Raw genomic sequence first — 27,460 nt, forward strand, 5'->3', positions numbered from 1 at the left:
AGGCTTTGAAGTGTGTGATGCCTACTAATTAAAATGTATTATTACACACTCAATTATAATGATTGTTATCTACCTTAAAGTTTGAACTGCAGAGCGATGAAAACAAACCGCTTTCTGATTATTTGTCTCCGCTGACTGGCTTTTAACACTTTTGGCGCATTCTGTGAGCACGGGACTACCTTCAAGCTTCTAGAGGCCAAGAGCGTGTCCGTAGCTGTGTTCCTCCACTGAGAAACTCCTCTTCTGTGAGGAACCAGCATGGAGCACTCCGCTGCCATCAGTGTGGATGCTGGGCTACCGGCACGAGGACAGTTGGAGGCTCTCTGACAGTATCTAAGCAGCTGTGGGGATGGTGCACACAAACAAGGTAACCGTATACATCCATGAGCGCAAGACCAACTGTAAGGAACATTTGCAGAACCCCGCACCCAGACAGAGCTTAAAGCGACGACGGAGAGCAAGGTCCCTGGGCGGGCAGCCCTGCAGGACAAGCCTTATGCACCCTAATAATAATACAATTGAGAAAAAGATGCGCACGCAGTAAGCTTGGCTTCACGTTCAAGGATAAAAATTAACAACTGCGGCAACCTGAAGCTATGAGATGGAGAACCAGAGTAGGGAAGATGCATAATTCCTATAGCCTTGCAAAGCATTTCCCAAAAGAAGCAACAGATTCCCCTCTATCCTCTACCCCCACTTTTGATCACTCACTCCTGCCCCATTTGGTGTGTCTTGGTGACAGCTGCAACTGCTGCCAAGTTAATAAAAATAAAGCTGTGTGTGTTGTCGTGTGTTGCGTGCTTTCCGCAAGGGTGTTGGGCAGCAGGATCCATGCCTCTCCTTCAGCTCCACACATGCTTGATGTCGCATCCCAGCCAAGGGAAGAAGCAGAGCGCGGGGATACCCTAACGCAGCAGCCCGGGTTCCCCAGACACTGAGATGAGCGGGACCAGAGCGAGGACCGGGGCAAACGCCTTGATGATACCAAACATCTAATTTTTAATATCTGTAGCCAGAAGGATCAGCCTCGGGGTATTCTGCATAAAGTCCTTCAGGGATCCCAGTCCTTCTCCAGAAGGACCCGCTGATCTGAATTCCTGCCCCAGCAGTGGGGCAGGCCAGCAGGTACGTCGGAGCCTGCCGCTTACCGGGGAGAAAGCGCCAACCAAGGGCAGCGAGCGATCCAAGACTTCTTGTCAGTGTAAGGGGCCGGGGCGGCGCAGGGAGAGGGCCTACAAGCTCGGGGAAACAAATAAAAAGAACAGTTTCCCCTCTCCACCTCCTCGGCCGTGCTTGGGAAGAGCCCCTTCCAGTGGGGGCACAGGGAGCCCGGCGAGGTGAGGAGCCCTCTCCTGTCACCAGGGGAAGCCATGGAGGGGAGCAGCAAGCGGGCAGAGCCCCCCGCCCGGGGAAGGGGGGCAGGTTGGCGGGCCCGGCTGCCCCCGGCCTCGGCGGCGATGGAGAGGGGGAACCGCTCTGCGAAGGTGGAGAAAGCGCAGGCCAAGGAGGGGGTCTCTCGCCCTCCCACGGGCTGGGCTGAGACTCCCCCCACCGTGAACTCTCCCCCCAAAAAGGGGCGAAAAGGGCATTTCTCCAGAGAAACGAGGCAAAACCCACCCTCCGCGTATTGTGGCGGCTAAGAAAGAGAGAGAAAAATAATCCCCGTGCCCAACATGGCCGCCCACCCAGCACCAGCCACGGGAAAAGGAGGAGGGGGAGGCCGCCCCCCCCCCCCCCCCCCCGCCGGGGGACAGCGACCCCGCCACCGGCGCCGTGTGCCGCCCCCGCGGCGGGGCGGGGGAGCGGGGGGGAGCCGCCGGTTCCGCCTCACCACCCCCCCAACCCCCCGCCCCGGGGCGGCGGAGGCGGGTGTGCGCGGATCCCTCCGCCTCCCCTCAGCGCCCGGCCGGGCGGGCGGGGGGGACATTCCGCCGCCCAGCGGGGGCCTCCGCCGCGGCTCCTCCCCGTCCTCCCTCCTCCCGCCGCCGCCGCCGCTTTGTGTACGCCGCGCTCCGGCCCGGCTGCCCCCCCCACCAACACCCCCCCCTTCTCCCCCAGACCCGGGCGGTTCGAACCGGTTCCAACGGTCACCGCCGCCCCCCACATAACGGGCCCGCTCCGCCTCACCTGCCGCGCCGCCGCCGCGCTCTCCCACCACCGCCTCAGCCGCGGCCGCTCGCTCTTAAAGGGCCCTCGCTCCGCCGCTCCCCGGGCGAGGCGACCGGCGGGGGGGGGCAGGTGGCATCGGCCCCCGGGACCCCCGAGCGCGGCGCGGAGGAGGAGAAGGAGGAGGAGGAATTCTCTGTGTTTCTGGTCGCCTCCCTGCGCTCCCGTAGGGGGCGGCTCCGCCTGTGTCTCCCCCCGCCCCAGTCTCCCCCCCCCCCTCCTCCCGGCAAAAGCGAGGGAAGGAAAAAAAGCGCGCCCGGCGGGCTGATACACGCGCGGTGTCCGCAGACACACACATATACACACACACACACACACATACACACACACAAAAAAAGGGGACCTGGCCGGCGGAGGGATACGGTGACGTCATTTCCTTCAGGGCCGCTGAGCGGCGGGGGGATTGGTGGGCGGCGCGGTGACGTCACCGGGAGGCGGGGGCCGCCGCTCCCCCCCCCCGGCTCTCCCGGAGCCCGAGCTGAGGCGCAGACGGTGCTGGGTGGGACGGCGCGGCCCCCCCGCTCCGTCACACCCCCCCCCCGCTGCGGCGGGGCGGTGGGGCCCCGGGACTGGGGGGAGGTGGCGGGAGGGCTTCTCGCCGCCGCCGGGGGAGCCCGGGCCCCTCGCGAGGCCTATCGCGGCCTGCAGTGCCCGGCCGCCATCGCCTCAGGTGGGCGCTGAGGGGGCGCGCGCGCCCTCTCAGGGCCGGGGCCGCCCGAGAGGGACCCGGCACCCCGCGCCGTCGCCGGGCCCGGGGGCGTTTGGTCTCGGCGAGGGGGGGCTCCGGCCGAACTCGCTCGCCTCTGGCAGGCCTTGGCCTCACCCCCGGCTTTGGAATTTGCCGCCTCGTTTAGCGTCCATCGCGTCTCGGGGCCCCCAGGCGCCATCGGTTGCTGCATGGCGACGTTCAGTGCTGCCCTTACAGGTGTAGGGATAATTAGGTTATGGGCGTTGTAATTTGCTTCTCATGTCTTAGCTGCACGATCATCTTGGTTGTCAAGCCTTTGCCCAGTAGCCTTTGGTTTTCTCGGGGAAGGTGAGGAGAACTGATGAGGTTATTGGGCTGAAACCCGTCCTCCATAACACGTGACGTGTTCGATGGCCAGTGACATTCCCGCAGTTCAAACGCATTTTGGTGGCCGTGTCTCCAAACAATGAGAAGATAAATCTAGTGATGAAACAGACTTCTGCGGTCCAAAAATTTTTAGAGGTCTTTTGGATGAAACTGTGTCCTTATCACTACGTTTAATGTCCCTTCTATGAGACTCACAGGTTCCATCCTTCGGGGGCGGCTTCGGGGGATAGTCCAGGGATTAAATTGCCATCAACTTCTCCGCAGCTTCTGGGGAGGTTTCCTGGAAGCCCGGTGGGCATGGCACCACGACAGCAGCTGTACACACAGGTGCAAGGGCTTTGCTTAAGCAGATACCTGAGCCTGTATCTATGTATTTAAACGATCCGAACGCAACCAACACAACTATATAAATGCGTAAAATTGTGCATTTGCTTAAGTACATTGCTGGATCGGGGCCATATAAGTTTCCTGCGCTGTCAAGCCAGCCTGTCATCAGTGAGTACATTTCTCCCTAGCATAAATTCAGGTGGTTTATATCTTTAGTAATGAACTTATCATGATTACACCTTTAATAATGAACTACTTATTGTGAATAATTGAGCAGTGATGGAACATACAGCTTTTAACTGCATACAGTACAGACCGAACGCTGAAGATAGTATGGTTAAAACAGATAACACGTTTTTTATTAATAGTTAATATATTTAACAAAAATATAAGTATGCATTTTATAGCTCTGTTAACATATCTGCAGCATACTTTGAAATGTTATTTTACTTATTTATCTTAAAATGCACTTATGAATGTGGTAAGTAGTGTGCTCTCCAAATGGACCCCCTGGCTGTGATAGCCATGTGTTGCTAGAATGTGATTTATGATTCTGCGGTTCATTAAACAGGCACATTAATTTTCTTCTGATGGTCTTCACGAGTTACCAGTTGTTCTTCCTGGTTTCCACAGTGCACCAGGCTACTTCACCTCGTGCTGGAGGGAAGTGTTTTCATTTAACTGTCTACCTGTCACCTATAAATCATAGACATACGCAATACAAAGGGCAGCATTCTCTTCTGTGGTTATGCCACTGATAATAATAACAAACATCATTATCACTAGTTATGCGTTTGTATTCCTGATTGCGCTTCACAGCCTCTGCCTTAGATGAAGCATTATTTAATTATTTAAAACAATAATAGAAATTTTCACTTGCCTTTTTTTTTTTAAAAAAAAGATAATCTGGAAGCAGAAGCTACAAATAAAAAGTGTTTTTTTTTCCTTAAATGAAGGGGTAAACAGCGAGCCTCACTGGTATTGCTAGCGATGGGAAAAATTAAGTTCGTAAATGGAATTCAGATGTCAATAGCAGCAAGGATTTACCAACCGAGTTTTATATTACTGACTGATGACTAATGATTGTGCTTACTGCTGAAAGAATTATCATCTGCTAATCCCAAACTTGATTTCTTCCTTCCTTGCAGATGCAGTGTTTCTTAGAGCTGAGGTAAAAAGCAAAGTTAAAAAAAAAAAAAAAGCAGCCATAAAAATTCACCGGAGTGGTTTTGTCTTTATCCAGTGTATGTTCTGCAGATACCAAATTCAAATGCAATTAATGACAGGGAGAATGCAGCCGGCTTAAATCACAACACCGTTGGCGAGTCATTTTTCATTTTTGCCATGTCCGGCTGGGACAGGAGGAAAGTCTCTGTTTTGGGAGAAAGAGAAATTCTTAGTTGCTATTGGAATGCATAAATTCACGAGGGCAGGAAGATAGGAGTCTGATATTTCCCTGTTTCCTTTTGATTACAGAACTGCCTCTCCGTTTCGTTTATTCCACTGAATTAATACTTCAGTTTGTATTGTTTGTGATAAATTTAACGTTAACTATAATCTTTAGATCTGAATGGTTAAAACATCCATGTGTTCTATATTTTAACTGACATAGAAAGTTTTGAACTTTGTTTTTCAGTTTTCAAAGAAACATTGAAATAAATGTCTCTAGCTCTTCCTAAAATGCTTTTCCCAACCTCTTCGTGAAGCAGAAATCAAATTTGTTGTTTCACCTCAAAAGACTGGATTTGGGGAATCCGCCATTAAATGTTTTTCCTTAATGCTTTGCACAAATGGGTCACTGTGATGCCTGAGGATGCTTATTAATTGGTTCCATGCTCAATTTAATTCTCAAATACGTTGTAACTCATTTACATTTACAAGGTGTAATATAGAGCACGAATTTTCATTATTTTATGGCTATAAATTTCTCCCTTCTCTCCAAAATTTCCCTGTGATAACTGTGTGGGAATGCTTTCCCCCGTCCATCCTAGTGGATAGTGCAGGGATGGGAATGGGTGACCAGGAGTTAGTGAAGCTGTTTCAAACCAGGTAGCTACCAAATGCGTAAGCCTCAGTCACCCCTCGTGTCTTTGAAAAGATGGCTAAAAATCATTAAAATCCTTCTGCATTTCTATTTTCAGGGTAAAAATCCACTGAGCTGTTTTAATACGTTGCAGAGAGGTAAGGAGTACGTTTTTGTTTGTTGTTGTTTGGTCTCTGAGGAATCTTTTAAGTCTTTTGGGTTTTTTTAAACTTTTTTACTTAAATGAGCTATTACAGTATGAGGCCCTAGGGGACTTGATTAGCTGTTGGAGGTATGCGCTTGGAGTTACATTTATAAAGATACTCCCGTTTGAAAACAAACCGCCCTCGGAGCAAAGGGGATCCCTAGAGTTCCCATGGAAGTTTTGGATACATTTGGCCAGGAAGGTTTATCACGATTCCAAGCTCTTCCTTGAATGCATATTTGTGTAACGGGGATAAATACGGAGGTAGATCAAACCTAAACAGTTCTTCTTAGAAGGCAGCAAACATTTGAAGGGATACTAAAGTGCCTTAGGTCTGGCTCTCAGCTAATGCAGGTCTCTCCTTTATTCTTGAGAGAGCGTAATTGAGCAGCAAAGGTACAAATAAGGAACAGGATTCCTTTCCTTAAAAAGCTGTTAAGACATGGCAGCTAATAATACTAGTCCTGAAAGAATGACAGTATTATCCACAAAACAGGTGCTAATTACCTCGGCCAGTAACCTACCACTCCAGAAGAAACCTACTCAAGGGAAGTCTTAATAAAAATAGAGTTCGAGGCCTGTAGCCTACAGGACTCGGGGATTTGGCCCAGGATCAAGATATTTCTCTGCAGGAAGCTGTTGTGGCTATAAAAATGTCTGTCTTTTTAATCATTGGGTTTGTTTGTCTTGTCGAGTCCCAGCTGAGATTTCCCTTTGCAGTTTCTCTAAACATCTGGTTGTTGTCATTTCATTATTATCAACCTCGAAGTAAAAGATCAGGCTCTCCAAGATTACGCAATTTCTTTAAGCATTATGAAATTATTAACAGTAATAAATGTGAGGGATTTTGTACTTGTTTCAGCTTCAAGCTGTGAGCTCTCCATAAAGGTGAGGCTTAGCATATTGCCTCTTAAAAGAAAAACTGTGATTCCTTCAGGTAGCGTGACTGCAGGATTTAGCAGAAATCTCGATCGTAAGACTTGTGATAAAATTTGAAAGTTGTCAAAAGCGTCATTTAGTATTACATGTGTCGATATTTATCTCTGGTTGGAAGACGACTGTCGACATTTGTGTTGCAGATGATCACTTTGCCAACTTGACAAATTCCCACTAATGCTTTTCAGCCTGCCTCTGTTTCCACGTAAGGTTGGGAACAAATATCCAGATAAATAAGCTGAGAAAGGAATTCTGAAAACTTTGTTGAAAATGTGTTAGACGTTACTAGCTTCCAGGCTAATTCTGATAACGGTGGTATTATTTCAGGAAAAAACACCCCTCTGCTTCCAAATTTCTCCATTTTTTCATAGTCTCTTCTCTCTCATAATCCCACAATCCATAATACTTGGTACTCCTGCTTTGCTGTTGTTTGGAGATTTAACGTGCCTATTCTGTGTTTCACATGTGATGTGGCACTGAAATCACTCGTTAATGTGGATCCGTAGTAGACTTCTACACAGCTACAGTGGAAACATCCTTCCAATTTGTCAGTGAATCCTTACATAGATTTTTTTTTTTTATTTTATAGTTTTGTGGTGTTTTTACACCAAGCTTACAGTTGTTTTATATAAGCTGTATGTTTAATTAGGAGAAAGTTGTGAGGCATAACATCAAATGTCTCATTTTAAAAGAAGTATGTTCTCTTCTACTTCTCCCTTTTTGATCAAAGTCTTCTCTTATCATAGAAAGAAATGGGTGTGCTATGATTTGTTCTTGATAATTACAGGCTACTTCTCTCCCAAGTTATTTTAAGGTTCTAACAAATTGTTGAACAATTTTCCAGGGAGCGAAGATGAATAGTGCATATTTCCCGGTTTCTTCTTTGAAGGTAGGCTGCCATTGGCTCTTTTTTGTCTTCTGCAACCTAATTTGTCCTCTACAAATTCTCAAAAATAAATTCTAGTGTGTCCTTTGACTACAAAGTTGTTGTGGATGAGTCACTTAAGTTACAAATTGGGCCAGTAATTGGGTAGTTTTCATTTTTGGGTGCTCAGCATAAAACACCTGCAGCTGAATTTGCAGAAGGGACAAGCGAGCTGCATATGTTGTTAGAAATAAGTTAATGCTTGGGCTTTTTCTAAAGCGGGCATTGGAATTTAGTAATTGTTTTGGGTCAATGGAGTTATTATTCTCCTCTCTCTCAAGTCAGCAATTGTAAAATAAATTAAACGATGCCCCCTACCGCAGTGGGTATTGTGCAGCTAAATTTAATAGTGTTTATAGAATACTCGTATGGCAAGGTTCATATATAGCAATTTAAAAAAATGCATTTTGTGCTTGGTTGGAATGTGTTGGTCTTTTTTTTTGCGAAACTTGGGGTTATGTACTAAATATTAATGGTTAAAAATGTATTAATTACTCAATGAATTGAATTAGGTGTGTGTCATGAAAAAATAATGGTGAGTTATTTCACAATATAGGATTTAAAATGCACATTTAAAATGCAACTGAATTTAATTTATATCAGCATAAAGGGGGATTGAATTTAATTTATATTGACAGCCTGAACTGTAGCTTTTATTAACGAATGCTTGACTTCGCAAACACAATGGCCTCTTAATATTTTTTCCTGGTCATAATTCTTCAGCAGGTCTCATTCTGCCCCCATCTCCGTGGTGTTGGGAGGTTTTCCCCGCAGTCCATTGGATGCTCTGACTCCTGCTTGTCATGGTGGGGTTTTTCTTTCCCATCCTCTTTAGAGGGGAATGAATCTTCTCTCCAGTGGGTTGCCCTGTTGTGCTGGGCTTTTTGTTTTGGGGGCTTATTATTGTGTTGCGTTTGTTTGTATTTCTTTTCTTTTTTCCTTTGATTTAATACGTTCTGCGCAATCAAGAGAAGAAAGAAATAACAGTGTTCGTCTAAATGCAATAGTTTTTACTCGAGCAACATTCTCTATGGCGTTGCCTGAGGTTTGCACGATTTTGCTTGTTTTATAAAGATTCATTTAAACTGACACAACGTTTTCATAAACATTAAAAGGATAAAACCTTAGTATTAAATTGTCTACCAAGCCAAACGCACAACAGGGAATTCTTAGTTGCTGTACTCTTTGACAATGACATTTAGATTTTTGTTCTCATGTTCTTTTTTGGAGAGAGGATTGAGATGTTTGGGAGGGACGAGAGGTGTTGTTTGTATTCATTACATGACTAGAATGAAAATATGAGTGCAATGTAAGGTCCTGATCCTACTCCTGAAGAGGTTTTGCACTTTGTGTGATTGCAGGACAAATTATACAAACAGAACACATAACTTTCAGTTGCTTAATTCTGTAAACACGTTAGTGAGTTCAAAAAGTCGTCAGTAGTAAGGTTGACAGGGAGGGTGACAGACGGCCAGTATGAAACTCGTCCAGGGCAGCGAAGAAAAAACATTTCTAACTCAGACCGTACCTATTTCATGTCGTTTTATATGAACTTTTTGATACATGCCTGATGCAGTTTATAATGGTTAATAATGATAATTCATTCTTTTTATGGTGCTTTTATACAAGGACTCTCAATAAAAGATGAGGAACCCATTATTTCACATCCTGTGCATATGTAATATACAGGAGCTTACAGTTTATTTTTCTTTTCTAATTGTAACTGAAAGACTTGGCACAATTGTTGGTAGAATCGTAGAATCATCGAATTGTCAGGGTTGGAAGGGACCTTAAAGAACATCTAGTTCCAACCCCACTGCCGTGGGCAGGGACACCTCCCGCTAGATCAGGTTGCTCAGAGCCCCGTCCAGCCTGGCCTTAAAAACTTCCAGGGATGGGGCTTCCACCACCTCTCTGGGCAACCTGGGCCAGTGTCTCACCACCCTCACGGTGAAGAACTTCTTCCTAACGTCCAGTCTGAATCGACCCAGCTCTAGTGTTAACCCATTCCCTCTAGTCCTACCATGACCCGACATCCTAAAAAGTCCCTCCCCAGCTTTCTTGTAGGCCCCCTTCAGATCCTGGTAGGCCACTGTAAGGTCTCCTCGGAGCCTTCTTTTCTCCAGACTGAACAACCCCAACTCTGTCCCCGTAGGAGAGGTGCTCCAGCCCTCTGATCATCCTCGTGGCCCTTCTCTGGACGCATTCCAGCACGTCCATATCTCTCTTGTAGTAGGGGCTCCAGAATTGGAGGCGAGACTCCAGGTGGGGTCTCACGAGAGTGGAGTAGAGGGGGAGAATCACCTCCCTCGCCCTGCTGGCCACGCTTCTCCCGATGCAGCCCAGGATACAATTGGCTTTCTGGGCAATCTGGTAGATTTTCTGGTAGATCCTGTGTATAATCCAAGGATGGAAAGTAAAGAATTTTCATATTATATGCACCTTGGAAGAATCTGGCTCAAACATCTGAAAAACAGTGTGTCAAAATATAAGGACATGCACCATGCTGTATCTGCTGAGAATGAACTAGGCAAAATCTCACAAAGAGGCGTAGAAGTAAGAGCATTTGAAATCCTGGCCTTAATGCCTGGACTCATTCCGTATTGGTCATGAAATGCAATGAAAACGTAATGAAAAGCCGGGATGGGACAGGTACTGTGTTGTCCCATGTTCCCAGCCTGGCTTTGAGAAGAAAACTGAGTTCTCTGTCCCATGCAGCACATAATGAATGGCACACGGAATAGGAGAGTGCAGCTTTTGGGGAATCTTTGGCATGTGAAGCAGTGGAGTAGGTAAACCGTCTAGTCAGGTTGTTTTGAGGCAAAGCAGAATTTACCTTAACGCATAATTTGGAGTTGGGATGCCATGAAAAGGTATGGGCCAGAAACAGGTGTGTTTGGCCCCACCTACACATTCTTTGTGTGCTGCCATAAGTACAATGATGTATTACAACCTTCTCTCAAGACAAGGCATGCAGATGTGTTGATAGAAGTATTCTGCTTTGATAAAGTATGTTTGCAGATCTCGGAGATGACACTTTAATGAGCTTAATTCCTAGATGGGGGATACGAAAATCAGGCCTGTGCTTGCCAGAGGCGTTGGAGGAGCCTGCACTGCCCGCGGGGTGTCACAGCAGCGGGAGCTGCAGAGAGGCGGTGGGGTGGAGCGGGCCTGCCAAGGACTAGGTGAACGCACTCGTGGGTGCTGGTGGGGGATAGTTTTTAACACAGCCCTATTACACTCAATGGGCTTTACCTCATGAGCCGTTTATAACATTTTCACCAGGCTGTTCCCAGCCGCCCCCTTTGGCACGTGCTTCTTTTAGTCTCCAGCGTTTCTTCCGCAATTTCCCAGCTTCAGGCTGCCTCCGAGGCTGTTCCAAAGCCTTCGGGTGTGTACACGCTCCTCTTGGCCTTTCGCTGGTTTTGTGTTGGTGAGAGACACATCCCAAACTGCGTGGTGGATCCCACTGCCTCTGTGGTGGAACGCGATGCGAGCCAAGAGCCCTAATGATTTAATACAATGTGATTTTCATCCTGAGCAGTAACGCGTTTCTTCTTGGGTCAGAGAATTTAAACAGAAGTAAACTATTGCCTGATCAGTTTGCACAGTTTTGTGTGGTTTGTATTTCGTGCTTCTCCTGCTCTCCGGCAGCGTTACTCCTTGCACGGGACTTCAGCGGCTGCATGGGCTGGCCTGGCTTTCCTCCTGCTGACCTGGAGAGCGAGAACTCTGGGCAAGTTTGATGGAAGCAGAAGTGGGTCATTGCTGAGAATGGCTGAAATCTCACCCGTTCTGCCTAAAATTCAGGGCGTAGATCTTGTAATTGAAGTGATGTTTGTGAGCTCCTCTTCATCCTTGGAGTCCCCTTGGCGACAGTGGGGTTCTTCAGGAGAAGACAGATCTTCAGTTAGTGTTTCATGGTGTCTCCTGAGAACATAGTCTCTCAAGTTTCTGAAATAAATTACGTTTTTTAATAGCAGCTTAAAAAAAACACCGAATCAAGCTTACGTGTAGTGAAGTGGTGTTTTATAATGAACAGTTAAGAAGGGAAGGAGCTGTTGGACAGACAAGGCTGTATCTGAGGAGGAAAATACCAGAAAGAGTGATAGATACGCAAGGAACTCTTAATGAAAGATGAACAGTCCAATGGACACTAAGGATTTGCGGGCAAAAGTAATAAAAATACCTTTTTTTTTCCCCAAAAATTATCTTTTTGAATCAGTTAGCAGAAGTAAGCCCATCAAATGAGATGAGAAAGGCATGACTTGGGTGGCCCATCACACAGTTCAAATAACCACAGCTGTGGAGTATTGAAAACAAAATTCGGAGAAAAGCTTTTTTGAGCACTAATTTGTTTACATGAAATATTTAGCTAGCAGTCTGAAGCGGTAAACAGGTTAACAGACTGCCTTGGGCTAATTAGTGATCAGGGGAAGAAGGCTCAGTTCACTAAATAGATCTAAATAAATAGTTATGGGTTATGAGCTCTCCTTGACAATCTCTTGGCTTAATGGAGGGAGTTGCTTCCATAGTTGGAGCATTTCAGCACCCTTTAATTTTTCTGCTGTTACCGGTGGCTTACGCAAATGGCAGAGAAGCGGGACAGGGTGGTAAAATACTCTCGAGAGTATCCTCTCTTGAGAATGTTTTGGAAATGACAGAGGTAATGGTAATGTTGCCTAGGAAAAGGCACTGTCCTTTAAAAAATAATGGGAAACAATAGACTAATTCTTATTAGGGACAGTTTAGCAGAATCCCAGATGGAATAAAGAGTGAAATCCAGACTTTCCGATATTCCGGGGCAGCTGTCGATCTTGAAAGAATCTTCTTCAGGAAGTAATTCTGTGACGTTTTCTGCAGGCAAGTTGTCCGTCTGTAGCTGCCTTGTTTAAGGGACTGAAGGGCCATGAAACCTTAAAAAAATTGCTCCTGCCAAAGCAGACACAATGGGGAGCTGTGACCCGCTCTGGCACGCACCAGCTCCGGGAGAACTTGAAGCATTGCCCAAAATGTAGAGTTTTAAAGTACGTTTGTCTCCCCTTTTGCTGTTAGAAAGCATGCTGGCTGTTTCTGCTCAGGGCGGTTACTTGGGTACAAAATACCCAGATAACCATATCTGGAATACGAACAGGACCAGGTGGAAGGCGCAGCGGCGTCAGAGCCCAGTGCAGCAGAGGACAGGGGCTCAAACAGAGCTCTGAAAGCTCCTCCGCTCCCCCGGGAAGCGGAATCTCTGTCCCTGGCCTCCCGCACGAACTCCCAGCTGCTCCGGGACCTCCCCTTGGCAGCTTCTCTCCCCAGCTCTGCCCGCCCCTTCGCTTCTGGGTATATCACCCTCAACGAGCAGCTTTTGCTTCACAAAAATCCAGTCCCGGCAGCTGAACTTCCTCTTGCGCACAGCCAGCGGCCTGAGCGTCCGATCCGACATGGGTAAGAGATCCAGCCCGGGGATCTGGCCAGGATCTGCTGCTCTTGGCTACTGTTCTGCGCTGGGAGACTTGCAAGCAGGGGCCAGCGGGTTTGTTAGCGCAGGGGACTGGGGACGAGAGACACAGGGCTGAAGTTCAGCATTTCCTCCAACTATTGAAAGGTTTACTTCTTGAAGCTATTGACCCCCCCTGTGGTTTTAAATAAGTAGCTTTAATGCTATCAGTAAATGCCTTTTATGCTGCCATTAAACGTGTCTCAGTACCTCGGCATTTAGAAACTGAAATAAGCGTTTGGACTCGCTGCTCTGGTTCATTGTGAAGGTGAATGACGCTTAGGAAGATTGTCGGGAAACCGAGGACCAGAATTTAACTTCTTGCTTATATTTTTGTGTTAGACCATATGATTTTCATGGACTTTCATTTTTGGATACGTGGGCAGGAAACAGAGGGAGGGGACTAAGAAGGTTTTTTGCATGTTAATGTATTATTGTGTAATTTGCAAGATGGACACTGTTACGTTGATTTCACAAGCCAGGTTAAGATTGTAGACCTTAGTAAAAAAAGCCCTTATTACACAGAGAAAACCAGTAATTCTGACTCAGCAAAAGTGAGTCTGGTTTATCTGCCTAGGGCGAATGTTTATCTTTTTGCGCTTTGGTAGAACAAAGTAAACTATATTTGTTTTGCTTTGCTTTCTAAAAAACTGTAAGTTTCAGTGTGTAGCCTGGGATAATGCCATTTTTGCCTAAGTAGTCGCAGCAGTCTGTAAGAAGTCGCTAGGCAGTGTATAAAGAGTAAATTAAATACTGCACCTTAAACCTTAAAGTAGCATGATGGTAATTGATTGGTCACAAGGTTTGGAAAAGTATGCTCTTGGCAGTGCAGAAGATCAAGCCTTGGACTGCTCTTCAAAAATTTAACAGATCATTAAAGTCTGCTTGCATAATTTGTTACTTGGGAAAAGACTTGTATTCCAGAAAGAACGTGCTGCTTTTGTCTCTTGCTGTGTAAGGCCTGCGTCTTGTCGTGTATACGGCACAGCTGATACTCCAGTTTCCTTTTTCCCATGTGTGTGGTTTTTTCAGCAGTTTAGCACAATCATACCAGCAACCAGATTTGCCTACCTTCGTTTTTAATATGTCGGTGTTTAACCCATGCGTCCGCCTTAACTTCAGAGGGCTTTCTCTTTACTCGGGCTCTGCAAAAAGCCCCGTTTGGCCCAGATTTATTCCACCGGACTTTAGGCTCTCAACAGAAACGCCTGATTTATTGCCACATTTCTCCTAAACTCCCCCATTAGAGTGAAGAGTCCGAGGCACCTTCCCAGGTTGTCTTGAGTGAGCTGGAGAACTCTGCTGCCGTAGAATAGTGCATATAAAAGGACAAAGTCTTTCCTGCACCTTTCCTTTGTTTCACACTGTTAAACCCAAACTATCAAAGGATACCTCTTTGTGTGAATGGTTATTGAATGTACTACGAAACTGCACTTTATCAGGTGGGATATTTCTTTACAATGCTATTACCCATTGTTGTAAATCTATAAACCTCATTGTCCGGATTACTACTGGCCCTGGGTTAATCTGAGTAGGGTTTGCTCGTGCTGCAGCTTCCTCAGTGGCTTTCCGTAGCACTTCAAAACTTTGAACGCACTGATTAGGTAACTATAAATGGATTGGCCTTTTATTTTAAAAAAAAAAAAAGAAAAAGAAAAAGCTACTTTCAGAAGTTTTTCATTAAAAAAAATCTCCTAAATCTTACTTTTGTAATGTTTTGTGGTATTCATTGTCCTTTTGGATGATTTGTATTTCCCAATATTTCTGTGTCCTGAGGAGCTCGGCATTTCCAAAGCCTCTCCAGCCCTTGAAAAGGCAGCGAGCTGTCTGTGTCACCTGCTGACAGAGGAAGCGCTTGTGTCCAGAGACCCGGAGCACCACGGTGGCTTCGCTCACCCAGTAACGGGGACAGATGAACCCAGAGGTTTCTGGTCTGTTGGGCTGACACCTCCAGTCGCCAGCCTTTGACCTCGCACAGCATGAGGTTTTACTTGGCACTGTGGGACAGCTTGGTGCCCAAAAAAATGAGGGAAATGAAATGTTTTATTCTTCCCTGCCACCCGAAAGAGTGCGGTGTCTTTGCCACCATCAGAGAAGCTCTTATAACATTCATGATGTTGAGAACTGCCTCCTTTTTGTCTAAAACTTACAGAGTGGATGGAAGGCTGCAGGGAGTCCCTCGTTATGCTTTACATGGGAAATTGTGGCTTATGTATTTTCAGCTGTTGTAAGTGTAGCAAAATAGCCCCAAACCTCGTTGTTGATTTGCATGGAGTTTTCGGTGGATCATTACTGGTGGCTCATGGGGGATTGGACAGTGGCCTTGGGTTTACTGTCCCTCCTGTTCTCCAAAAAGAGGAACAGAACAGATGGAAAGACATGAAAAAATACAGAGCAAAAGGAAACTGGACTGGGTTCCTCAATTCCCTTTGCTTTCCATGTGAGAGAATTGCTGCAGACAACGGTAACAAAAGGAACAGTGATATTTTTATCAGCTCCTGGTGTATATATACAAATATAACTTCATGGGGGTAAGGAGGAATTGGGTTATTGTAACTTAATTTGTGAAAAACGGAAAATTGTGTAACGAAGCAGTTAAAGCTAAATGCAAATGTTCTTCCTGTTAGATTGACACAAGAGCCAATGATCACGTTCTTTGATTTAGAAAGACAAGGAAGGTGGACTTTATGGATGGGAACATACCCGTAAGAGAACATGCCTGTAAAAGTGTAAGATACACTGTGAAAAAACATAATCTCGATGCATTTGTCCTCACTGGACTTTGCAAACCACAGGGGTGTGATACCATGTCCCGCTTCCCGGTATCCAAACACTTGGTCGGCTGCCAGATTAAGGGGGATCTGGAACGTAACGAGTAATGTTAACATGTTTAACCACGGATTATTAACATAGCGATGTAAATATTATTGTTAACGTGTTGCTGCAAGATGGTACACATCATGGTTTCGTGACAAAAGCCTTATTTTGTATTCACAAATGAGCTTGGCATCGTATAACAGGGAAAGGCTTGCATCATCCGCGGGTATCTTCAGGCGGTGAGATACAATGGCTCGGAATAAAAGAGTGCTTGAACGAGATCAGAGGGAAAGCAGAAAAAATGTGTATGGGAAGGAGGAAGAGAGAACGTTCATCATCCTGCTGTATGTTTTCTCTGGAAAACAATTTGGCACAAATAATCTTTTTCTCAAAGTAATCTGCAGAAAACTGCATTTGCAATGCTAATTAAGCTGTGGTCTAATGCATACTGAGCTCCTGCTAATTTAGGTGATTGAGAAAATTGGAATAAAGTTTAAATTACGGCTTAGACATAAATGGAACAAAGCAAACTTCATATTTTGTATTTCCAGATAAAAATATTTCGCAAAGAATGTGAAATTAAACCTAAAGTACTAAATTACTCTTTTTGCGAAGATCCAGTTTTTAAAGTTAGGAGCCTCCGCGGGCAGCGAGCGGGCTGCTGCGAGCATTTGGCCCTCAAAGAAAGGCTCTGTGATGAAACGGGTGCTGGAGCTGTCACTGCCTCTGCATTTGAAATCTTACATCCGTGGCATTCTGAAATAAACTGTTGCTATCAACTTCTCTCTTTAAATATCAGAGAATGGCAAATAATTAGCTGGTTTCCTTATTTTTATTACAGGTAGTTGAGGTACGGAGGGAGGCAACTATACTACATTTTTGCTTCTGGCAACGTGTATTTCACTTCATGTCATATTGAAAAAAATATGCCGGCATCCTGCTGCACAGCACTTGTATATTTTTGTGTTTTAAACGGCTGCTTGCACACTGGTTCCATTTAGGAACGGAGTAGAAGCTTCCTGCGTTGTGCAGCTCCTGCAGCTCCCTGACTCTAGAAAAGTCGAGATTTATTTGTGTCACTTAAGCCTATAAACTTGCAACATGTTGTAACTGCCTCTTAAAGCAGTATTTCAGGGTAATATTGTCTTAATTCTACCTAACAACGTATTGGTACAATCCTGAGCACGTGCGTTCTGGTGGCTGTGTTAGCGTGGAAGTTGTCGAGTGTGTTTGAATATAATTTTGAGGGTTTGTGCATAGAGACGCCCAGATGTGTTGGTTGGGTTTGACCCTCGGTGCTTCTCCGTCTTCTGCCACCATGACACGACGCGTTCCTCCTGACGCAGAGCCCAGCCTTGGACCAGAGGTGCTCCCTCTGCTTGTGTGGGCTTCTCTTCTCCAGGGGACGCTCAGATTCCCTTTCGAGCTTTCCAAAACTACGGTTTCCCTGCTAAGTTGTCCGATTGTTGATGTAGTTGCAGAGCCGGGAGCGGTGACTAAGAATTGCTGCTTCAAGGAGGGTTTGTGGTGGCTGGAAGAGTGGCGTAGAGCAGAGGTGGGGAGCTGAGTCTTTAATAGAGAGAAGGTGCAATGGCTCGTAATTCCTCTTCCTCTTGTCCCTTCTGGTCACCTGCAGTATCACCTCTTACCCAGGCTGTAAATCCTTAAAAATAACCACTTCTTCAGCATTTATATGCAGAGAAAGACTGGAGGTTTTCCAGTAATAATAAAATGGGTTGTTCACATTGGGCAATCTGTCTACTTACTCATCTGGCAGTGATTCAGCAGCTCTCTCTAAAACATTTAACACAATTTTCTTAAATCCCAGACCCTTGTCATATATGAATGTGCTTTGAAATTGTGCGGCTGAACTCCTTGAAATGAAGGCCCAAATTTCCCATTATTTTTGAGCATGAAGTGTCATGTTCTGTATGTTTTCAGAAACTCAAGTAACCTCAGCGCTGACTGGACTCAGTGAGATTTATGGGTGTTTGGCAATGTAAAAATTGGATCTAAGATTTGTCAATCTCTGAATGCAAAGCCAATGTCCTCATAGAGATAGGCTTTGAAATAATTTGGAGATTAAAACAGCTTATTTTTTTTTCTCCGATTAGCGAAATGCGGAGCATGTGGTCCAGGATATGCAACTCCTCTGGATGCCATGAAAGGCAAGTATTGTAACATGTTTTCTTAAATCCACGCCATCAGTAAAGGAATTGTTTTCCAATTAGGTGAAGACTAAGGGTAGATGCCTTCCGGAATGGTTCGTTAATTAGCAACGCCAAGGAGACTTTAAATATCAGAATAGATTTTAGTTCATTTTGCACCCAACTCTGGGCAAGGCATGCAAGCTCTTGTTACCACGAGTCACTGCACTGTGGCACTAAACCAAAGTGGGTCTGGGTTTAGATGTCTGCGTGGCCGAGGTCGTTAATGCTCAGCAAGCTTCTGCTTTTCTATGCTGCAAAATAGAGCTTTGCTTTAAAAATACTGGGGTAAGTGTTTAACCTAAAGATAGGTTTCATTGGTGGTTTTGGATGGCGAGCTCTGTACGCTGCCCTCAGACTCTCTCACAAACCCAAGTGATTGTCTAAGCCAGAAGAAGGGGGAAATACGGCAAGAGGCTGTGGGATATTCTGGGTGACATAGTTCAACGCGAGCTTCTCATCCGCTGTGCAAAAGTCACGTTCTGTTCTTCCCGGCCACGTCTGGCTGAATCCTGAACCTCACTAAAGCCCTTGAGGCGTTTTGCTGTAGCTTTTAATAGTGTCAGAGCTTCGCCTTGAGTCCTTTGATAGACTTTAAAAGCCGCGATTTTATAGATTGTAATGAGTATGCTTTTGGCATAGGTAGACTGAGATCTGGGCCCTGGCAGCAGGGAGCCATCGCTTGTGGAGCTGGGCAGAGGAGAGGCTTGCCGTGGCCTTGCAGGTGGGAGGGTGGTCTCCAGCACTGACCTTTTTCAGGGAAATAATTGCATCCCCAGAGTCTCGTACATTAGGAGGGCGAGTGGAGAGGGCCCACAGCTGAGTAAGGACTTTCTCCTGGCGATTTCTGGCTGCTACAGCTGTACGCTACTAGTTTTTCTCCGTAAAATGGAAATACTGAGGTCCAGCTTCCCAGGAGGAATCACAATTTACAGACGGAGAGATTCAATCCGGAGAAGATTCCCTTAAAGTTAACCACAGCTTTTTGTAAAAATGGTTTCTTTTGACGCATTAAACAAGACTTGTGCCTTGCAAGGTCCCCGGGAGGAGATTGTGTACCTGCCTTGTATCTACAGGAACACTGGGATAGAGAAGCCCGACTACCTGGCCACTGTGGATGTCGACCCCAAATCTCCACACTACTGTCAGGTACCATTTTCTCGGCTGGTGTGTATTTGCGTGCACGTTCTCCATTTCTAGTCTTACTTCTCACCTGGTTCGTGACCCTTCCAGTTGTGAACTTTGGATCTCATGCAGCCTTTCCTTCCCCGCTCTGGTTTGACTTCATCTTTCTTTTTCTTTTCTCATAATCGTTTTCAAGTAGGTATTTGTGTTGAGAACCAATCAAATCCCCTGCTGTTTTTCTTACTAGGTTACCCAAAGCTAACATTTATCCTGTTAGTCTCAAGACACTTTCAGAGCGTTTTTTGTGCTTAGGATTTTGATTGTTCTTTTTGTAACACTGTTGCTGATTTATACTTAGCATGAGTATTAAGCTCTGGAAGCTGGTATTTCCTCGGGGTATGTCAGTAGTGTAGACAGAGTTTATAATGTAGGATGTCTGATATCCCAGGAAATTCTACACATTAGGCATTATAAATCTAATCCATTTACTTTATAAATGGAAAGCTGTAGGTAGTTAGCTACGAATATACCAGATCCAAACTATCGGCAAGGCTGTCCTTAGCTCAGTTTGTCACTGCAAGTGGTGTACGCTAAACTGCATTTAAATACGACTCAAATTGCTGAAGATACTTTGGACCGCAGCAGCGAATCTGGTTTCACATCAAAGATCTTCATAATTTGTTCTTTTTTTTAAATAGCCACTGCTTAGGGTTTTATTGCAGAGGAGCGGAGGAAACAAATCTCCTAAAACTTTGACAAACTTAGCTCTAATCTTTCAACTTCTCCTAGTTACACAGAGGAAAAGTAATCAGGAGCAAGAGTGCAAATTAACGTGTCAGTTTGCTACAGTCAGCCCCAGCTGTAATCAGGTAAATGGTGTAAAGTCAGAGACTTGCAGCACGTGGACAAGTCATATTTTTTTCTGTTGTTTTTTCCCATATCATTATTCCATGTCTCCTTGATTGGGCAGAGGCTTTTAAAGATTTGGATTCATTTTGTAGCATACAACATTTAACAAATGCTGTGCAATCGTGATGTCCAACTTCCTTCTCCCCCTTTACAGCTTCAGCTCTGCAGATCTCAGGCTGAATCTGCTTCCTGAATAACAAATAGCAGTTTCCTTCTGCTCTTTATTAATTTATGCTTTGACATAAAGACCCATTTCTTTGCCTAGGGGAAAAACTATAGTAGACTGAATCTTAAGGTTGTCTCTGGCTTTGTAGGTGATCCATCGCCTGCCCATGCCGAATCTTAAGGACGAGCTCCATCACTCAGGGTGGAACGCCTGTAGCAGCTGCTTTGGGGATGCCACAAAGAAAAGGAATCGTCTGATTCTACCAAGTCTGATCTCTTCTCGCATTTATGTGGTGGATGTGGGAACAGACTTGCGAGCTCCTAGAATCCATAAGGTATATTTAGATGACTTCAAGCTGGGGTTTTATTTCTTATGTTTTGACCAAGAGAGAGTGATTTTATGGATTCCAACTTCAAATTAGAATAGGAGAGTCGGAACAGTTATAGAAGCTTTTGTCAAGTATTAGGAACTTGTGGGAGTTTTGAAACTCATACAATTTATTGATAAACTACACGCAAAAATCTTGCACCAAAATATGAGTAAACGTATTACTCCCTCTTAGGGGTGAGACTGGTATTCTGTAGTGATCTCAGAGAAGGTGACTATGACTATGTGTATACTCATTTTAGGTTGTTGAGCCAGTGGAGTTGTTCTGGAAGGGTAACGTGGCTAATCCTCACACCTCTCACTGTCTGGGCAGTGGTGACATCTTAATCAGCTGTTTGGGCGACCCTTCTGGCAATGGAAAAGGTATTCATCCCCTTCATTACTTTGGAAAAGTATTTGTGGTATAGTACAGGCTGCAAGCTAGAAGAATTGTTAAGAGCTTACAGTTCTTTTGTGCACGTAACCATTCCAGCGGTTCTTTAAGTAACTATAGAATAAATACTTCAGTTGCCACGTAAGCTGTACAGACATAGCTCTGCCACAGCAATTCACACCTGATGTGGAGGAACCTCTATGGGACTGTCGATGATTTCAGCTTCCATGCCTCAGTCTTTCACATATATTGCTAAAGAAGACCAGCTCTAGTGCTTATAATATGAGCAAGGAACCCATTAACATTTCACTTGTCCCCCTTTAGCGTGGAGCAAGGAAGAATTGCTTTTGAAAATAATCTGTATCAGCTCAGTATTTGTGACTTGGGCATGAAAGATTCTGTTGCCAACCTAAATCCTCTTTGTCTTATTGTCTAATGAAAATAAAGCCTTTCAAGCTATTCTAGCTTGAATTTTCTGTTTAAGAATTTGAAGGATTCTTGCATAGAAATTTTATTACCTATTCAGACATAAAACACCTGACATCTAAAGAGCTATTAGGAGAAATACACTTCAGATGGTAAGTGGTGAACCCTACTCCTTTTCACAGGGTTTTTCTCTTCTGGATTGTGGGCATACATGTCCTTGACATGTTATGTACGCAATTCAAGGATACTGGTGGCAAGCAAAGAAAACCAGAGGTGACTCCTCCAGGATCTTCTCTAAGATATCCCTTAATTGAAACGTACTCTACGAGGGCTGACTGTTTTATTGGAATGACTTGAGTGGAAATAGAGCAAACTGAAGCTTAAAAGAATCATTACAGGGTGATAAACTTCTTTAAAAATCCAGCTTTCATTTGCTTCAGTCCACAAAAGCGATACTAACGGAATCACAAAATTTTCCTTAAGCACAGGTTGCATTTTACAGAGCGTTTAGAAAACAGACATTTAAAGATGAATATACCATTTAGTTATTTAAAGCTGTGAATCCGTGTGAATGTCCTCAAACATAGTTTTCTGTTTTTATATCAGGTGGCTTTATTTTGCTGGATGGAGAGACCTTTGAAGTGAAAGGAAACTGGGAGAACGGGGAGAAGGTACCCCCCCTGGGCTATGACTTCTGGTATCAGCCACGACACAATGTTCTGATGAGCACTGAATGGGGAACCCCAAAAGTCTTGGCGGATGGGTTTAACCCAGCTGATGTAGCAAGAGGTGAGGGAGCATTTGGTTAAACTCTCAGAACTTAAAGTGATTCCTTGTTAAAATAATATCTTCTGTGCTTATTTTTGTCTGTCCCAATCCATCAGGGCATTACGGCCGCCGCATTAATGTGTGGGACTGGAGCACTCACGCCTACATTCAGGCAGTTGACTTAGGGCAGGGCTCCATACCTTTGGAAATCCGATTCCTCCACAATCCGGATGCTGCAGAAGGGTTCGTTGGATGTGCTCTGAGCGGTGCCGTGCATCGGTTCTACAAGACAGAGGTGAGTAACGAAAGCTGTGACAAATACAGAAGCTCGAACTGAGTTGTTTCAGAAATACGCCGATCACTTAGGAAACAGTAGAATTCAGCTTAAAAAAAAATACAGCTTCTCATTCCAGTCTAATTCTAGCCAAGCTCTAACTTTGTGTCAGGGAGCAAACCTTCCAATGGCAGCCTGCACACACACCAGCGCTGCGGCTTTCTGAAGCTGCCATGTCGTCCCTCATCTTTGAGCAGTTGCAGCTGGTGGGCATTTTGAGTATCTCTGCAGCCGGATTGCTGATGCCCAGCCTGCAAATTTCCAGCAGCCTGATCCTGAAAGGAAGGGAAGCTTAAGAGGTCATGGTGCTGCTCTGTCAGCCCCACTTCCAGTGCTCCTGCCCTCCGCAAGAACTTGTTGATCAGTTTAATCACAGTTAATGAATTGTGAAAGTCTCAAAGAGGGGAAGGTCTTGCCAATGGTAGGAACACTGGTGATCACTTGAACATGAGACAATCTCATGAGCACTGGCACTGGGGAAAGGGCTGCAGCACTGGCTCCACGGCCTGCTCTCTGGCCTGCACGCTGGTCGCCAAACGTCTGTCAATGGGACTTGTCACCCGTGTCCATGTGTGCTGCCTGCTGCTCAGCCGGTATTGGGAAGCACAGGGAAGACCTGAAGGTAGAAGAGGGAGGGAAGGTGCTGAGGGTCATGGAGAGGGGAGTGGAGCTCTTTCCATTTTAGAGGGTGAGCTGGAGACAGAGAGGACACCAAGCTGTAGGAGATTAGCAGTCTTCAGTTCTGCTACTGTTACAGCAATCTGTTTGAGATGTTATTGCATAGCGTAATCATTAACATTCTCACTGGCAGTATAGTTACCATCCTCACCCCTTGGTAACGCTTATTTGCAGTGTGCGTATCACCTCTGTACAGGCCCTATTAAATAAATAGCACTGTTTGCTTCCCCTCCCCTCTGTCGTGCATAGCTGATCCCTCTTGGCTAACATCAAGGCAGTAATAACGCTGTGTTCCTTCCTGTGCCTTCGGCAGAAAGGAGACTGGGCCGCAGAGAAGGTGATTGAAGTACCCAGCAAGAAGGTGCAAGGATGGGTTCTCCCTGACATGCCTGGTTAGTGTGAGCATGGTGGGAAAAGAAATGGGGCGTTGTCCTCTTCAGTTCCGTGGTACAGTGTAGCTTTTTGCAAAATCTTATCCTTAAATGACAACCACTTCCCTTGTAAAATACTGCATTTCTGTTTGCGTTCTTTGTGTAACGCTTCTGATGTAACCAGATTAGCCTTGCATATGAGCCACCGAGTAGGAGGTTGTCAGACCGCTGCTCCCACGCTGCTCAATGCTTGAGGTCAGTTTTTCTAGAAAAATACTTTTTGGATCTTTGAGGATGAGCTCACAGTATTCAGGAATGGTCCTGGGAATGCTGGGAAAGCCCGAACCTCCTTTGAGTAGGCACTGGTTTTCCAAGGATGTTTGATTGTCCAACTTGTATTTAACATATTCTTCTGAGGCTACTATGACTAGAATTTTGAAAGATAATAGGTTTGTGGTCTTATTTGTTGCTGGTCCTGTCCGTTTCCTGACTTTGCTACTGAATATTTTCTTGAAGGTCTTATTACTGATATCCTCATCTCGCTGGATGACCGGTTCCTGTACTTCAGCAACTGGCTGCATGGAGACATCCGCCAGTACGATATCTCCAACACCCGCCAGCCCAAGCTGGTGGGACAGGTGAGGACGCATCAGAAAAGCTGCCACATATAAGGGCAGTACAGTCGTCTTATTTCCTTTTTTTTTTAAAAAGGAGACAATGACAATTTACTTTTGCTTGAGAATTGTCACTATATTGCCTTCACTTTCCTTTGGTAGCCGACGCCTGCTCTCACGCATCCCCTTGGTTACAGGTGTTTCTGGGAGGCAGCATCACTAAAGGTGGGCCTGTAACTGTGGTGGAAGACAAGGAATTGCAGTGTCAGCCAGAGCCATTTGTGATCAAAGTAAGTTTTGCTAACGGGCGCATCGTCAGTGCTCTGCTAATTGTAATCCAGTTCGAAATGTCCCTACACCTCAGTCAAAGGTACCACGAATAAAGCAGTAACTGAGGTAGTTTGTGTCTTGGCTTGCAGCCTGCACAGGTATCACATTTCAGCATGGATGGAGCTAGTAAACCCCGGTGAGTCTTCTGGGTCCCTGGTGGAATTGGACAAGCTGTTCAACTGCACTGAAGCCTGTGTAATGGCATCTTCCCTGCTGCTGTTAGCTTGCTAATCTAAAGCGGTGTGCATCCATCACACTGCCATCATTGCTTCTGATAATTTTTCACCAACTGGTGGCTGAAGCACTAAACCAGCCCGTGTGGTGTTCTACGGTGCTCCTTGTGTGTGTGCGTGTGTGTAAAGAGTTCGATGGCACCTGGCATCGTGATAGAAAAATCAGAGAGCATTAATTGTCTCTGGTCACTATCAATGTGCATTAGTGTTATTACTGTCAAGGCAGGTACCTATGGAAAGTCTCACGGGATACGCAACTGAATATGGTCATGGCTGAGATCTGTTGGTCACTGCGGGCAGTTTTGGGAAGTTCACATCCTCCTTTTCTTCATGGTACAGCCTGGGACCTAGCTGCAGTACAGACACCTTATTTTCAGCTGGGTTATGCCACCCACCTCTTGCTTGATTTTTGACGTTTCCATCTAAGTACAGCAACCTGAATCCTTCAGCCCTTACTTTCTTACTTTACTACTAGCTCTGTGAGCTAAATGGAACTCATCGAGATTGGCTCCAAGGCTCCCCATTAATAAGGAGTAAGACTCCCAAAAAAAAACTCTTCTCTCTCCAAAACAGGGGATTTGGTGCTCTTGTGTCAAGGATCTGAGAGCGCTGGATGGTCCTCCGAGTAGCAGAACTGCCGTGCTGTTTTGTTTCTCCTTGCTGTTGCATGTCTTCTGTTCAGCCTCCGTGGCAGCTTGTCTTGAGCACCTTGTTCTCTATTGTAATTTTAGGGGAAGAGGGTGCCAGGTGGACCTCAGATGATTCAGCTTAGCTTGGATGGGAAGAGACTGTATGTCAGCAGCTCTCTCTACAGTGGATGGGACAAGCAGTTCTACCCAGATCTTGTCAAGTAAGAAAACTTTGGTAAACAAGGATGGCTGTACAAGCTCATGTTCAAGATTTCTTTCTTAAATAGTGCTATGCGTATGCCGGCTGGTCCGTAGAGCAAAGTTCCCACACAGGGAGACTGAATCCTGTAACTTTTTATACACAGCCTACCAGCCTAGATGTTTCACCCGCCGGCCAGAGTGCATCCCTCTCAACAGGCACGCAGGAGTTGGGGTCTGCACACACTATTTGTTGAAATCATGATCTTTTGGGAAGTAGATGAGAATAGGAAGAAACCGGTGAACATGACCTAGCCTCCTGGAATCCATAGTACTTCCAAACTGCCTTTGAGTGTTATCAGCAGGAATTTCTGGTTTTTTGGAATGAAAGAAAGAAGATGATCTTCCAGATGGCCACAGGAGGGCATAGTGCAGCTTGCCTATTCCTTTATAAGTAACAACGGCTATTAATTTTCACCCCTTCATTGCCAATTGGAGGTTGCAGGTTTCACTGAGGTGATGTAACTCACTTTTGAGACCTGCTAAGCCCCAATTTAAATCTGGGGTTCTTTCCGTTTTATATTAAATGGAGACAAATCCTGCCCAGATATGGAAGAGAAGAGCGACAAATATGAATCCTTTTCCCAATATCTGTTTTCTTGTCCCTTTTTCAGGGAAGGCTCTGTTATGCTGCAGATTGATGTGGATACTGAAAGAGGTGGATTGAAAGTGAATAAAAACTTCCTAGTGGATTTTGGGAAGGAACCTGATGGGCCTGTCCTAGCTCATGAGATTCGTTACCCTGGTGGAGACTGTACCTCTGATATCTGGATGTAATTGTTGTATGGAGATGGTTTCTTTTTTCTCTTTATGTCTTTTCTCTTTCTCCCTCTCTCTCCTCCCTACCCTCCACTTCTCTTTCATGTAGGTGAATCAGTTCAGCTGGAGCTTTGCCTGCTGTCTAAATGTAGACTTCCATTAGGGTGAGCCACAGAGGCTCCGCTTTCTTCTCATTCTGAGGCAGGCAGGCGAATCTCTCTGAAACACAATATGCATCACATTTGCTCCGCTCCTTCCTCTTTCGCAAGGTCCGGTGTAATCACGATTGACTGTAGGCTTCAAGGCCGAGGTCACCAGTCTTTTAAGGACTATTTGCCTTGGCTGGTGCCAGTTTGCCTTGCCACGGTTTGGCGGTGGAGAAGCTGTTCCTTAATAACTCTGTAAGAAGGATACATTCCGTGGGCTTGCCCCAGAGCCAAAGTCTCCTGTCCCTGCAAAGCTTAATTTGCTCATAAAGTACTCAGTGCTTCACAGCAGACATAAAAATCATGTGTATCTAATCTGAAGCCACGTGTTTATGGCGCTGGGTTATATTTTAACATTTGTGCACTGCTGTTATAAAAAAATCAACAATAAAATTGTTCTTCAAGTCAGGTGGAACTTCACTTTTTTTTTTCTTTTAAGAATTTCAGCATTTTCTGTTTCAAAGAACTTAAAATGTAAGATCATTTCAGAAAGTTAACAATGTCATTGGTCTAAAAATCCGTTGATGAGGAATTTATTTTTGCTGAAACTGCCTTTGTTCCCATTATTGCAAGCAAAGATTCTCTCCCATTTTCTAAGACTGGAGAAAACTGCAAAACCCTTTTCTGTAGACTGTGCTGAGCCAGGTGGCGCCAGCAACGGGTGTCTTACAGGAGTCTTTCCGCTGTCTTGCAACTTCTGGAGCAGACAAGCACTCACAAGTCCGCCC

The 27,460-nt window shown here is 45.3% G+C and overlaps 2 protein-coding genes across 16 annotated transcripts in view; one reads left to right on the top strand and one right to left on the bottom strand.

Annotated features, from left to right (window-relative positions):
• The window catches only part of POGZ (pogo transposable element derived with ZNF domain), a 36,723-nt gene extending 34,161 nt beyond the window's left edge, over nucleotides 1–2,562 (bottom strand). For 2 of the 9 annotated variants that reach the window (XM_074566540.1, XM_074566537.1), the window contains exon 1: nucleotides 2,510–2,562. Coding sequence is in view for 1 of the 9 variants with exons in the window: in XM_074566527.1 (XP_074422628.1) it covers nucleotides 1,149–1,372 (224 nt within the window). In the remaining 8 variants the exon portion in view is untranslated. Of the gene's footprint in view, nucleotides 1–73; nucleotides 969–1,148; nucleotides 1,995–2,127 lie in introns of those variants that run through there. The other 7 variants (XM_074566535.1, XM_074566533.1, XM_074566539.1 and 4 more) reach the window with 7 other exon arrangements.
• LOC141734646 (methanethiol oxidase-like) lies at nucleotides 798–27,140 on the top strand. 7 transcript variants are annotated; one of them, XM_074566678.1, is made up of 15 exons: nucleotides 2,579–2,658; nucleotides 3,439–3,568; nucleotides 5,710–5,749; nucleotides 7,577–7,621; nucleotides 18,074–18,127; nucleotides 19,203–19,315; nucleotides 20,515–20,700; nucleotides 20,996–21,116; nucleotides 22,159–22,341; nucleotides 22,437–22,615; nucleotides 23,646–23,724; nucleotides 24,220–24,341; nucleotides 24,515–24,607; nucleotides 25,612–25,730; nucleotides 26,382–27,140. In XM_074566678.1, exons 5-15 carry the CDS (start codon nucleotides 18,121–18,123, stop codon nucleotides 26,542–26,544), a joined length of 1,365 nt encoding a protein of 454 aa, XP_074422779.1. In that variant the 5' UTR covers nucleotides 2,579–2,658; nucleotides 3,439–3,568; nucleotides 5,710–5,749; nucleotides 7,577–7,621; nucleotides 18,074–18,120; the 3' UTR covers nucleotides 26,545–27,140. The 7 variants fall into 7 exon arrangements, with proteins under 7 accessions (XP_074422781.1, XP_074422779.1, XP_074422778.1 ...); XM_074566677.1 differs by lacking the exon at nucleotides 2,579–2,658 and adding an exon at nucleotides 2,682–2,836; XM_074566675.1 differs by lacking the exon at nucleotides 2,579–2,658 and adding an exon at nucleotides 4,717–4,739 and having other exon boundaries at nucleotides 2,911–3,736.
• Nucleotides 27,141–27,460: the final 320 nt, after the last annotated feature.

The sequence above is a fragment of the Larus michahellis genome, chromosome 24, assembly GCF_964199755.1.
Source record: "Larus michahellis chromosome 24, bLarMic1.1, whole genome shotgun sequence".
Lineage (NCBI taxonomy): Eukaryota > Metazoa > Chordata > Aves > Charadriiformes > Laridae > Larus > Larus michahellis.